At 30.5% G+C, this 16,032-nt stretch overlaps 1 protein-coding gene across 1 annotated transcript in view; it reads right to left on the bottom strand.

The window, feature by feature from the left end:
• The window catches only part of LOC149772767 (solute carrier family 2, facilitated glucose transporter member 3-like), a 73,832-nt gene extending 58,395 nt beyond the window's left edge, over positions 1-15,437 (bottom strand). Inside the window, exons 1-3 of the mRNA XM_089947306.1 lie at positions 15,335-15,437; positions 9,805-9,903; positions 5,100-5,260 (exon numbers count right to left, since the gene is read on the bottom strand). Of these exons, the coding sequence (XP_089803432.1) occupies positions 5,100-5,260; positions 9,805-9,903; positions 15,335-15,433 (359 nt within the window). The 5' untranslated portion in view covers positions 15,434-15,437. The remainder of the gene's footprint in view (positions 1-5,099; positions 5,261-9,804; positions 9,904-15,334) is intronic.
• Between the last annotated feature and the right edge of the window lie 595 nt (positions 15,438-16,032).

Below are 16,032 nucleotides of genomic sequence, written 5' to 3'. Positions count from 1 at the left end.
GTGAATCTTACTTTCACTACATGAGATTATGTGAATCTTACTTTCATTACATGAGATTATGTGAATCTTACTTTCATTACATGAGATTATATTAATCTTACTTTCATTACATGAGATTATGTGAATCTTACTTTCATTACATGAGATTATATTAATCTTACTTTCATTACATGAGATTATATGAATCTTACTTTCATTACATGAGTTTATATGAATCTTACTTTCATTACATGAGATTATATGAATCTTACTTTCATTACATGAGCTTATATGAATCTTACTTTCATTACATGAGATTATATGAATCTTACTTTCATTACATGAGATTGTATGAATCTTACTTTCATTACATGAGATTGTATGAATCTTACTTTCATTACATGAGATTATATTAATCTTACTTTCATTACATGAGATTATATTAATCTTACTTTCATTACATGAGATTATATTAATCTTACTTTCATTACATGAGATTGTATGAATCTTACTTTCATTACATGAGACTGTATGAATCTTACTTTCATTACATGAGATTATATGAATCTTACTTTCATTACACGAGATTATGTGAATCTTACTTTCATTACATGAGATTATATGAATCTTACTTTCATTACATGAGATTATATGAATCTTACTTTCATTACATGAGATTATGTGAATCTTACTTTCATTACACGAGATTATGTGAATCTTACTTTCATTACATGAGATTATATGAATCTTACTTTCATTACACGAGATTATGTGAATCTTACTTTCATTACATGAGATTATATGAATCTTACTTTCATTACATGAGATTATATGAATCTTACTTTCATTACATGAGATTATATGAATCTTACTTTCATTACATGAGATTATATTAATCTTACTTTCATTACATGAGATTGTATGAATCTTACTTTCATTACATGAGATTATGTGAATCTTACTTTCATTACATGAGATTATGTGTGAATCTTACTTTCATTACATGAGATTATGTGAATCTTACTTTCAATACATGAGATTATGTGAATCTTACTTTCATTACATGAGATTATGTGAATCTTACTTTCATTACATGAGATTATATTAATCTTACTTTCATTACATGAGATTATGTGAATCTTACTTTCATTACATGAGATTATATTAATCTTACTTTCATTACATGAGATTATATGAATCTTACTTTCATTACATGAGTTTATATGAATCTTACTTTCATTACATGAGATTATATGAATCTTACTTTCATTACATGAGCTTATATGAATCTTACTTTCATTACATGAGATTATATGAATCTTACTTTCATTACATGAGATTGTATGAATCTTACTTTCATTACATGAGATTGTATGAATCTTACTTTCATTACATGAGATTATATTAATCTTACTTTCATTACATGAGATTATATTAATCTTACTTTCATTACATGAGATTATATTAATCTTACTTTCATTACATGAGATTGTATGAATCTTACTTTCATTACATGAGACTGTATGAATCTTACTTTCATTACATGAGATTATATGAATCTTACTTTCATTACACGAGATTATGTGAATCTTACTTTCATTACATGAGATTATATGAATCTTACTTTCATTACATGAGATTATATGAATCTTACTTTCATTACATGAGATTATGTGAATCTTACTTTCATTACACGAGATTATGTGAATCTTACTTTCATTACATGAGATTATATGAATCTTACTTTCATTACACGAGATTATGTGAATCTTACTTTCATTACATGAGATTATATGAATCTTACTTTCATTACATGAGATTATATGAATCTTACTTTCATTACATGAGATTATATTAATCTTACTTTCATTACATGAGATTGTATGAATCTTACTTTCATTACAAGAGATTATATTAATCTTACTTTCATTACATGAGATTGTATGAATCTTACTTTCATTACATGAGATTATATTAATCTTACTTTCATTACATGAGATTGTATGAATCTTACTTTCATTACATGAGATTATATTAATCTTACTTTCATTACATGAGATTATATTAATCTTACTTTCATTACATGAGATTGTATGAATCTTACTTTCATTACATGAGATTATATTAATCTTACTTTCATTACATGAGATTGTATGAATCTTACTTTCATTACATGAGACTGTATGAATCTTACTTTCATTACATGAGATTATATGAATCTTACTTTCATTACACGAGATTATGTGAATCTTACTTTCATTACATGAGATTATATGAATCTTACTTTCATTACATGAGATTATGTGAATTTTACTTTCATTACATGAGATTATGTGAATCTTACTTTCATTACACGAGATTATGTGAATTTTACTTTCATTACATGAGATTATGTGAATCTTACTTTCATTACACGAGATTATGTGAATCTTACTTTCATTACATGAGATTATATGAATCTTACTTTCATTACATGAGATTATATGAATCTTACTTTCATTACATGAGATTATATGAATCTTACTTTCATTACATGAGATTATATTAATCTTACTTTCATTACATGAGATTGTATGAATCTTACTTTCATTACAAGAGATTATATTAATCTTACTTTCATTACATGAGATTGTATGAATCTTACTTTCATTACATGAGATTATATTAATCTTACTTTCATTACATGAGATTGTATGAATCTTACTTTCATTACATGAGATTATATTAATCTTACTTTCATTACATGAGATTATGTGTGAATCTTACTTTCATTACATGAGATTATGTGAATCTTACTTTCAATACATGAGATTATGTGAATCTTACTTTCATTACATGAGATTATGTGAATCTTACTTTCATTACATGAGATTATATTAATCTTACTTTCATTACATGAGATTATGTGAATCTTACTTTCATTACATGAGATTATATTAATCTTACTTTCATTACATGAGATTATATGAATCTTACTTTCATTACATGAGTTTATATGAATCTTACTTTCATTACATGAGATTATATGAATCTTACTTTCATTACATGAGCTTATATGAATCTTACTTTCATTACATGAGATTATATGAATCTTACTTTCATTACATGAGATTGTATGAATCTTACTTTCATTACATGAGATTGTATGAATCTTACTTTCATTACATGAGATTATATTAATCTTACTTTCATTACATGAGATTATATTAATCTTACTTTCATTACATGAGATTATATTAATCTTACTTTCATTACATGAGATTGTATGAATCTTACTTTCATTACATGAGACTGTATGAATCTTACTTTCATTACATGAGATTATATGAATCTTACTTTCATTACACGAGATTATGTGAATCTTACTTTCATTACATGAGATTATATGAATCTTACTTTCATTACATGAGATTATATGAATCTTACTTTCATTACATGAGATTATGTGAATCTTACTTTCATTACACGAGATTATGTGAATCTTACTTTCATTACATGAGATTATATGAATCTTACTTTCATTACACGAGATTATGTGAATCTTACTTTCATTACATGAGATTATATGAATCTTACTTTCATTACATGAGATTATATGAATCTTACTTTCATTACATGAGATTATATTAATCTTACTTTCATTACATGAGATTGTATGAATCTTACTTTCATTACAAGAGATTATATTAATCTTACTTTCATTACATGAGATTGTATGAATCTTACTTTCATTACATGAGATTATATTAATCTTACTTTCATTACATGAGATTGTATGAATCTTACTTTCATTACATGAGATTATATTAATCTTACTTTCATTACATGAGATTATATTAATCTTACTTTCATTACATGAGATTGTATGAATCTTACTTTCATTACATGAGATTATATTAATCTTACTTTCATTACATGAGATTGTATGAATCTTACTTTCATTACATGAGACTGTATGAATCTTACTTTCATTACATGAGATTATATGAATCTTACTTTCATTACACGAGATTATGTGAATCTTACTTTCATTACATGAGATTATATGAATCTTACTTTCATTACATGAGATTATGTGAATTTTACTTTCATTACATGAGATTATGTGAATCTTACTTTCATTACACGAGATTATGTGAATTTTACTTTCATTACATGAGATTATGTGAATCTTACTTTCATTACACGAGATTATGTGAATCTTACTTTCATTACATGAGATTATGTGAATCTTACTTTCATTACACGAGATTATATGAATCTTACTTTCATTACATGAGATTATATGAATCTTACTTTCATTACATGAGATTATATTAATCTTACTTTCATTACATGAGATTGTATGAATCTTACTTTCATTACAAGAGATTATATTAATCTTACTTTCATTACATGAGATTGTATGAATCTTACTTTCATTACATGAGATTATATTAATCTTACTTTCATTACATGAGATTGTATGAATCTTACTTTCATTACATGAGATTATATTAATCTTACTTTCATTACATGAGATTGTATGAATCTTACTTTCATTACATGAGATTGTATGAATCTTACCTTCATTTTTGAATATATGAATCACATTTTTGTTTTCCAATTTGTAAATTTTTATGTGAAGTAACTGAATGAGTCATATGTTTAGAGCGTGAAAGAATCACACGATTTTTAGAGTATATACATATTTTTGTTAATTCATTTCATAAACTTTCATCTTTCATCACATTGTGTTGCATTGTCATTTAATCCAAGCATCCATTCAGGTCAATTCCTGTTACAATGCACCATGCTTATTCTGTGTACGTGTTAGACATTGAATATTAAAGGAGCTGGCAGAGCCTGATAAAACTTTGCTAATATGTAATTTATAACTTGATTTTTCATTATGTGACCTTATGTTTCATGGGAGACAACCAAATAAAACAGGAAGACTTATACTGGTGTTTGTAACAGTACCTTTGCATCACATATCATTAGTACAAAATTCAACCTTATGAAAACTGGACTTAATCTATTCAGCAAGAGATTGCCAAAACATGTACAGAAACTGATTTTATTATTTTAAGGACTTAAAAGTGTGTATAGATAAGTATTAACACATTCTGTGGCCAAACCTTCCAAATCTGTTTGCCCAATATCCAGCGCTGAAACCTCCAATCATGCCTCCCACTGCAAAAATGGATACTGTGACTGCCCATAGCAATGTCAAGGTGTTGTTACTCATTATGTCACCAGTTCTACTAATATAGGTCTCATTATAGAATGATTTTATTACCTAAATAAAAAGGAAAATAATAATAAATATAATATTCAAATAATAATAATAATGTTGATGACAATGATAATCATAGTATTATAATTATTACTTTTTTAATCAATATCAACCATGTTGAGATTATTATATTAATCATAATCATAGTAATAATAATAATAATAATAATAATAATAATAATAATATTAATAATAATAATAATGAGGACTTTGTATAGTGCCTAATCTTTAGAAGCTCTAAGCGCTTTACAACATTAGACAACACCTATAACATAAAAATATAAAAAAACATATAATGATATTATTACAACAAAAAAAACACCATGAAATTAAAAAAACATAAATAACATGCTGAAAATATTTAAGGTAGGGAACATTATTAGGTCTTAAAGTTTGTTAAAATAAGTCAAAATAAGTGAGTTTTAAGAGCACTCTCACTCTCAATATCATACAACTGGGAGTACATGTTCACATAAAAAATAACTGAAATAACTATAATACCATTTCCAAAACCATTTCTAAACATAAAGCAATAACTAAAATTCTTAATATTTTTCTTCAACACCACAAATCATCCTTTAAGCTAATTTTTATAAAAAATGGTATAGAATCTGCAACGAGATATTCCCTTATCATCAACAAAGCAAAAAGTGCATATCTGACACTTTCCGTATACAGCAAAATCACCACAATATTTTGGCTTAGTGACCAATCTAGCCAATATTTTTATAACCATTTCTATGGCCAGATAACACATTTTCCTTTGCAACAATACAGTACTTGACAACAGTTGACATATGCAGTCTCAAGTTATTTAGGTAGCAGGTATGTACCAAGGTTAATTCAGCTTTACTACTGAGCCCACACTTTATCTTTATTTCTTACAGCCCACACTATATTATATCTCTATTCCTTACAGCCCACACTAAATTATATATTTATTCCTTACAGCCCACACTATATTATATCTTTATTCCTTACAGCCCACATGAAATTATATATTTATTCCCTACAGCCCACACTATATTATATTTTTCCTTACAGCCCACACTATATTATATCTTTATTCCTTACAGCCCACACTATATATCTTTATTCCTTACAGCCTACACTATATCTGTATTCCTTACAGCCTACACTATATCTGTATTCCTTACAGCCCACACTCTATTATATCTTTATTCCTTACAGCCTACACTATATCTTTATTCCTTACAGCCCACACTATATTATAACTTTATTCCTTACAGCCCACACTATATCTTTATTCCTTACAGCCCACACTATATATTTGTTCCTTACAGCCTACACTATATCTTTATTCCTTACAGACCACACTATATTATATCTTTATTCCTTACAGCCCACACTACATTATATCTTTATTCCTTATAGCTAACACTATATATTTGTTCCTTACAGCCTACACTATATCTTTATTCCTTATAGCCTACACTATATCTTTATTCCTTACAGCCCACACAATATTATATCTTTATTCCTTACAGCCCACACAATATATTTTTTCATTGCAGCCTACACTATATCTTTATTCCTTACAGCCCACACTAGATATGTGTTCCTTACAGCCTACACTATATCTTTATTCCTTACAGCCCACGCTATATTATAACTTTTTTCCTTACAGCCCACACTATATTATATCTTCATTCCTTACAGCCCACACTATATCTTTATTCCTTACAGCCCACACTATATTATATCTTTATTCCTTACAGCCCACACTATATTATATCTTTATTCCTTACAGCCCACACTATATATTTGTTCCTTACAGCCTACACTATATCTGTATTCCTTACAGCCTACACTATATCTTTATTCCTTACAGCCCACACTATATTATATCTTTATTCCTTACAGCCCACACTATATATTTATTCATTACAGCCTACACTGTATCTTTATTCCTTACAGCCCACACTATAACTTTATTCCTTACAGCCCACACTATATCATTATTCCTTACAGCCCACACTATATATTTGTTCCTTACAGCCTACACTATATCTTTATTCCTTACAGACCACACTATATTATATCTTTATTCCTTACAGCCCACACTACATTATATCTTTATTCCTTATAGCTAACACTATATATTTGTTCCTTACAGCCTACACTATATCTTTATTCCTTATAGCCTACACTATATCTTTATTCCTTACAGCCCACACAATATTATATCTTTATTCCTTACAGCCCACACAATATATTTTTTCATTGCAGCCTACACTATATCTTTATTCCTTACAGCCCACACTAGATATGTGTTCCTTACAGCCTACACTATATCTTTATTCCTTACAGCCCACGCTATATTATAACTTTTTTCCTTACAGCCCACACTATATTATATCTTCATTCCTTACAGCCCACACTATATCTTTATTCCTTACAGCCCACACTATATTATATCTTTATTCCTTACAGCCCACACTATATTATATCTTTATTCCTTACAGCCCACACTATATATTTGTTCCTTACAGCCTACACTATATCTGTATTCCTTACAGCCTACACTATATCTTTATTCCTTACAGCCCACACTATATTATATCTTTATTCCTTACAGCCCACACTATATATTTATTCATTACAGCCTACACTGTATCTTTATTCCTTACAGCCCACACTATAACTTTATTCCTTACAGCCCACACTATATCATTATTCCTTACAGCCCACACTATATATTTGTTCCTTACAGCCTACCCTATATCTTTATTCCTTAAAGTCCACACTATATATTTATTCATTACAGCCTACACTATATCTTTATTCTTTACAGCCCACACTATATTATATCTTTATTCCTTACAGCCCACACTATATATTTATTCATTACAGCCTACACTATATCTTTATAGCCTACACTTAGAACATTTAATACTATTTACTAATTAATATATTTATTTGGAATTCATTTTTTGCACGCATGTTGCTTAGCATATTTTTCCATTCCTTCTTGTTTCATTTAATCATGGTAAATTACTTTTCCATATATAGTATAGTCAATGTTATGTGTTTGCTCATGTAAGTTTCTTTGGTATGATTGGACATGTTGTTTTACTTATATTGAGAAAACAACACAGCATTCTAAATGATCATTCTAGGGAACTGAAACTAACTACAGATAGCCACCTGCCAAGTGAGTTAATCTCTTATGCAAGGTTACCATGACCAGAGAGGCGATTTGACACTTAGATTGGCACAGGCTTTAGATCGAGTGACTTCCCACCTATGTGTTACAAAGATCAGAGGAATCCACAAGGACGGGGATGTGTTCCAAATTCACCCCTACATGGACAGACAGTGAGCAGGACATTGTCCACTAAGTTTGATTGGATCGAACCAAAGAGACATCCAATTGGAATCGAGATGGAGTGTGTGATAACAATTTTGATCCAAATTATAGCTTCTAACTAGCAAGTGAAAATTTAGTTCCCCATGGGAAGATTGCTGAGCAAACAGGATTACTCCGAGAAAGCCGCTTGTAATTTGGCAGGAAAACTTAGGAGATTCTAAGGAAAGACATGTTTCGTAAAGGTCTGTATGTTATTTGCTCAATTTTTGCAGAATATTACAGCATTACAATTGTAATTACGTGTAGTATGTATACTTAGTTACTAGGATCGTTTAGTATGGAGAATTACCTTTGTAGTGTTTAATTTACCTGCATATTTAAAAAAGGAAGCTTTTTAGGGGACACAGAACTTCGCATTCAACTGAGTCCCGAGTCGGAAGTAAGACTAGCAGAGCAGTCGAAGTAAACAAGTCTAGTCAGTGGAAAGAGTCAAGGAGGAGAAAGTATAGGAGGAGGGGCATAGAGAAGTCAAGAAGAAGGAATTTGGAGAAAGTCAGGAGGAAGAGAAGAAAGAATTGTAGGAACAGGAGAGAAGAATACACGGATGAGTAGAATACAAGGACAGGTGGAAAGCTATCTCACACTACAAATCAAATGATGCAATAGGCTCTAACAAGGTAGAGTGGAAGGAGAGTACTTGGGAAATTTTAATCATTTGATTATTGAATTGTCATTAAATTGATATTAGTTGAATTTCACTTTTTTGTATATTCAATCATTTAACCATCGGCATTGCTGACTGGGGGCTTGGAGCTTTACATCTATCTTTTACTAATTTAACTTCCAACCGAAATCAAGCATGGGTCAGACTTCTACAATAATGTTAATAAATATTGGAAGCACCCCACCCCACCCCACCCCACCACCTACCACAGTATCTGCATAACAATCCCATCAAGCCACATCATGTAAACCCTGACTTGAATAATAAAAAAAAATTAAAACTAATTCTTAATGCATGGATCAATTTTGCTGCATAATATTATCAATTGAGTTTTATCTCTATTAAGATACCACCCATCTAGAGTCGATAATTTATGTTGTGAATGGGGTGGTTTATCAAAACTGATTATATAACAGAAACAAGAGTAATCTATAAAACAAAATCCCTTCATTTTTAAATTCAACATTGGGATAGCTGATAGATGAATTTTTACCTTTGCTGGTGAATTCACAACTCCAGTATTGTAACCAAACTGGAAGGACGATCCCAATATACATGCCAAAATGGCCAGTGCAAGGTTACCCGTAAAATCCTAAAAGTGAAGAAAAACAGTTGACTGAACGTTAACATGGTGATCACCATTATTCATTATTTTACTGAGAAAGACTGAAAGAGAGAGAGAGAGAGAGAGTGAGAGAGAGATTTGTCAACTTTAGTGCTCATGTATGCAGAAAATTCCAACACACAAGGCCGAGTCTTATTCCCTTTAACAGCTTTTCTTATAAATGAATTTAAGTTATCAACATCTATGTAGCCTGGAACAGTGATAAAAAGAAAATAAAGAGAAGAAATAATTAAAGCAGTGATGACTCAAAAAGAAAGCACAGGATGGCCAAAACCTACAATGAAAATATAGTAGATATAATTAAAATTATTGCAACAAAAATTACTTACGATAAATATTTTGACTACCATATGTAAACACTTTTATAGTAAGCAAAGCCACCAAAGACCTGTTTCCAATGCAAAAGACCGTATTCTGACTAAAAGGACCTGTTTCCATCACAATAAGACATGCTTCTGACTCATGGAAATGTGTTTCTCACCCATGCGACAGAGATATCTAGCTGTTTTGCTAACCTTACTTTTCTTATCCCAGTCTAGTCATCTCATACTAGTCGTTTCAGTGCTGGTGTCCACGCGCTCAGAACTACTTTTAAAAAAAGAAACCCTTGTTGTCTTCTGCTGTGCCTGATGTAGTTGTTCTAAAATCAAACAACAACAACAACAACAAATATATAAGAAAAGATAGTATCTTAATGTTAATCATTGAGAACACACCATACAATAACATTTCGAGAGAGACAAAGACAGACACGCATAAGATGTTGAGCTTTTTGGTATTACGCTAGCTTGTTCCATACAGAATGGTCAATTTTATCCTATATGCAGGCCTAGCTCAGTACATTTTCAGGTCAGCGTCATGAAATGTAGCTAAAGCTACCTAACTAGTTTTAAATACTTCGTGTGAAACAAATTATAGCTACATTTAATGACGCTGACCTGAAAAATGACTGCTACAGATAGGATAAAATTCTCAATGCTGTGTTAAATTAACTATGACAGAAAACACTGATCGATGCACATAGACTATAGGGGCTATACACTTCATAGCTTCCCAACTCTCCTAACAACAAACTTATTAACAGCCAGAAATGTTATGTCAAACATGCTTTATTCTAATTTTGTTAAGCATCTCCATTGTGCCCCAGTTGATAAAAAAAAAATACCTACAATATTTAATGACAAATAATGCACTTCCAGCCAGAAAGAATCATTTATCCGTCAACACATTATTCCATAAGCAAATTTCACTGTAGCACTTGCCATATTTCCAAGACAGAAAACTTAATTTTCAAAGAATCCGTGAACTTGAAAGTTTAGCAATGGTTATCTGCTAGGTTCCGTATTTGGAGGGTCTTTTATACACGGGGGTAATTTTACAATCAATATTAAGGACAACACAAGTATGCCACAAACAGTTTCACCTCCTCCAAAGAAAATGAGAGCTATATAGGATAGCGACACAGATCACCAATTACCCATTAATAATCCAATGCAACATCCTACTCTTCGTTACAGCTTGTACTAAATATAACTATAGTAGAGCTGAGTCCCCAATATTATTTCATTATTTACAATTTAACTTTTCAAAATTGGAACTGATGAAAATGAAAGTTTCTTGTAATAATATTAATTATTTATTCTCAATTTCATATAACATTCATATATTAAATGTGATAATACCTCATTACTATACGATATTTTATGTTGTTATTTTTCTTTGCTCATGCATATAAGCCCTCATTAACATATTTGTATTTATGAGCCGCACGAAAACATTTGCACATGAACTATATTACACTAGTGAAGAGTTCTTTTTACTTTAAAGGAAAATATTGGGTGAGAAAAATAATCTATGTTGGGGTTTGGACCGAGACAAGGAAATCCCAGTCACGGTGTTACATTATTTGTCTCACCATGAGGCCTGGCTGGGTTTTCCTTGTCTCTGTCCAAAGCCCAATATAGATTCTATATATCATTTGTACAGTGATCCAGTTTGAAAAACCTTTGCTTCTGGTTCTTTATTTCAAATTTCTCTGTAATTCACTCTGTAGAGTACTATGACAGAAAGCAATTTCAGGCCAGATCAAAGAAAACAGATTACATTTGTGCTATTACAAATATATACTTTTACTAATTATGGAAGACAAATATGCAATGTACCATTGATTATGTATTTTATTACATTTTGACACAGAAAATTATTGGTAGACAAAATATGATCTGTTTCTCAATACAACATCTAAGTTTTCACCTTTGTGTTAATTACACAGTTGTAAGTGCATATATGAAAACTTTAACTAAATTTTGTCACTGCTTTGAATGTAAATATTGTTGCATGATCGGATGCCCTGGGCATTGTCAATGAGAAATCAACAAACCAGCATATATATTTACAAAAATAAATTATGTTAACATTTATCAATAAACAGATGCATATCAATAATTATTTTAGATTGCATCCACCATAAAGGCAAATACTGAAACCCAATGTGTTCTCTAGGCTTCTGCTTACAGCATATTGAGCCTGTCCATTTCGTTTTCAGTGCCCTCTGAGGCAATTCACATGCAACAACATTTATATTTGCCATCAGTCACCCAACTGTCAAGACAAATTTAAGTCACCCATCAGTCATGATAAATTTAAGTCACTTTCCTTGTCTGAACGACTACGTTTGGTCATGTTCTCTATAATAACTCTCTGTCTTGATGCACTTTAAGTTCAAATTTATCTGGGCGGAGTTATGTGCGCATATATTTAACATAAACTAATTTACAATTGTGTAATTAAAATAAAGTTTATAACTGCATTACACCTATTCAAACTAATATTTTGCATTTAACTTTCATTAAAAAATTTCTTTATAAATACATAAACATTCCCTTTAAACTGATACTGACACTGTTATAATTTAAGTGTCTTGAGGTCCCCAAAAAGGTCACTGTCTGACCAAAAAGTGAAGTTGTCAAATTGAGAATCAAATTATATTTTCATAAAAGCATATATCAGTTTAACTGAAAATTAAATCTGATAAATAAATACAAAATAGCATGCATTCTTTGAAGAATCTGATATACATAAAAACAAAGAATTGCTGGTTTCAACCTTAAAAATCCATCTGACAGAGGAGTATTTTCTTAATTAGATGCAGTCTTTGCTGCTCTCAATAGTTTGGGGTGGGTGGTGAAGGTAATACAAACATCATTTGTGTTCATCTGAAACTGGATGGTACCATTGAAGAAAATTCCTGAATATCTTTTTAGAGTTTTAAAAATTGATGATTCTGCATCTGTATTGCTGTAAGGGAGTGGCAGACATAATGGGTGGTGTTGCTACGTCAACTGATGACTTATGTCAGTATGTTGTTTGCAGTGTACACAAAAAATAAAATCCTCCCCATAACTGCTGCACATCATCAAGTCAAAATCCATCCAGGAGTTCTGTAATTAAGTTTTCCTGGACATTACTCATTTTTCTGTAATTCAGTTTTGCTGGACATTACTCATTTTGCTGATGTTAATCATTTCCATAATCAGAGCAGAAAATTCCCTTAATAAATGAACTACACATCTACAATGTTCTGACTAATGCAATAATCATATCTTGCAATTTGTATATGGAGTAAAATCTAACTTTAAAAAAATATTACCACTGATCAAAGTCATATGAACAGCGTTTTTTTGCACATGGTACAGGGCCCAGTAACGTGGAATGAATTGCCCACTGAACTTAGACACAAAGACACAGTGATCACATTCAAGAAGGAACTAAAAACTCACATATTTCGACTGCAGGAACAAACTTAAGACCTAACAATGTTTCCTACCTTAAATACTGTCAGCATGGCTTTTTCTATGTTTTCTAATTTCATGGTGTTTGTTTTTGTAAACATATCAATATATGTTTTTTATCTCATAGGTGTTGTCTAATGTTGTAAAACGCTTAGAGCTTCTAAAGATTAGGTGCTATACAAAGTCCTCATTATAATTATTATTATTATTACACAAATTTGGCAATAAGCTTTAATAAAGATGGCTTAACAATTCTCATTTAAGGTAATGACATATAATAATTTTTATTCTTCTACACACATGTCTGTGTACTATCACTCAAACAGCGTAGCTAACTCAAATAAATTGGGTTGTTCCACTTAGTGTACTTTGCCAATAATTATTTACACAAAGTTACTTTGTGAAACTGACCATAATTCCTCCAAGAAAAAAAAACAGTGTTAAGGTAAATAAAATCAATCTGAAAATTAACAATGTACCATTAAATAATTTAATTGTTCAAAACAAGTTAATAAGGGTAATCAATGCATAATTCCTAATGTGTTTGTTCCTTTTGCTTTAGTATAACTTACTTGTGAGATAAAATAAAATAAGTACACATTTCATGAAGAAAATCAAGTTTATTGACTGTGCAATCTAAATTAAACTGAATTTATTAACATCATTTATATATATATATATATATATATATATATATATATATATATATATATATATATATATATATATATATAACAAAGCACTGCCTCACCTGAAAATAAAAAAGAAAGAATGTTAATGAACATTAAAAATGCCCAATATGTTTTGTGATGGAACACACCATAGTACTCCCCATTTACATTCCTACACTGTAAGAGCACACACCTGAAATCAGTTAAAAGGATTGTATGTACACTGAAGGAAATGAAGCTATAATCTAAGCACATTCTTCATTATTAGTATATATATATATTTGTTTCGTTAATAAAATATACTTCAACTTAATCCAGCATTTTCTGGCTTCCATCACATTCCAGCAAACTGAATGTAAGTCTGTGGAACTTGAAAACACGTCTATTTGCTTCTGTGAGAATCTGAATTTATTAGAAACAAATACATCAGAATAGGTTAAGTCCCACTAAAGCAATATGACCTGAATTTGTAGAAATGCGTCGATATGTGCTGCCAAGTGTATGAGATGTTCCTGAAAATTCCGCCTCTCGTTCCCATGTCAGTCGCTACACAACACCGTTATTTAAGAATTAATACATCGCACCCGAACATAAATATCAGGGGAAACGTCTCACATTGTAGGACTATGATCTCCATCGATTTTGTCCTCACAACGGATATCTTTAATCAGCACATTAACTGGGTATTTGTCCCGGTAATAGAAAAAGAAAAGAAATTCAATTCGGAAATGAACGCAAATAAGTATATTCAAGCAATGACGTTAAAAAAAAAATACAGTTTTAGGGTTGAAACTACCCTGGGCCTGGGACCAAACTACCCACTCGTTGCCGTTAAAAGTGGGAGTCATAAAATTATGCGTGAAAATATCTCCGAAAATCAGTGATATCGATCCATTTGAAATATCCTTCCAAAATAAAACATACAACTTAATTTACCCGTTTCTTTGAATGTTCTGTCATATCCACACCATCTATCTCCTCATCAACATTGTTTTTCTTACGTAACAACGGACCATCTTCTCTTGCCACCTCCATTTTGACCAAGAAGCGATCACATGACTATCGTCGGGTAATAGGCCAGCTGATAACCAACACTGTCGCTGATAACCAACTTGTGATCGAACAATCGTATTTTCTTAATTTAAGTGCGTCCTTATACATCGGTGCCGACATTCCTAAAGTAAGCCGAAGAAAAATGAGCAAATTTTAAGGATTTTTGTGTGTGCAAAACTACGAAACTTTATTTTTAAAATCTTGAGAAGGAATGAATACGAGTACAATATGCGATTGATTTATAGTTTAAAATTTAAACATAATATATTGTCACAGCTGGATACAATGAAATTGGACACAAGTTCTAACAACTTAAATTAGCCTTCTTCATACATGATACAAGTGTTACAGCAATGACAGAAGTATTACAACATTTTCAACATCGTTCAGTGTAATATATTTGCAAACATGATGTAGAATTCTATATTTTTCATTTACATCGCCATTTCTACCCAGAGAAGTAAATCTAAGCAAGCCAATCCATATGGAATATAGAGTATTTTTCTCATCAGTTTAGTTCGTTATCTACTGTACTTTGGACACGAAGAAATGCATGATGGTTTTGATCCCACCACAAGAAC

Source organism: Sinohyriopsis cumingii, unplaced genomic scaffold (genome assembly GCF_028554795.1).
Source record: "Sinohyriopsis cumingii isolate HCF-2022 unplaced genomic scaffold, ASM2855479v2 utg001176l, whole genome shotgun sequence".
Lineage (NCBI taxonomy): Eukaryota > Metazoa > Mollusca > Bivalvia > Unionida > Unionidae > Sinohyriopsis > Sinohyriopsis cumingii.
Note: the sequence above shows the minus strand (reverse complement) of the source record. Positions and strands in the feature narration are given on the sequence as shown.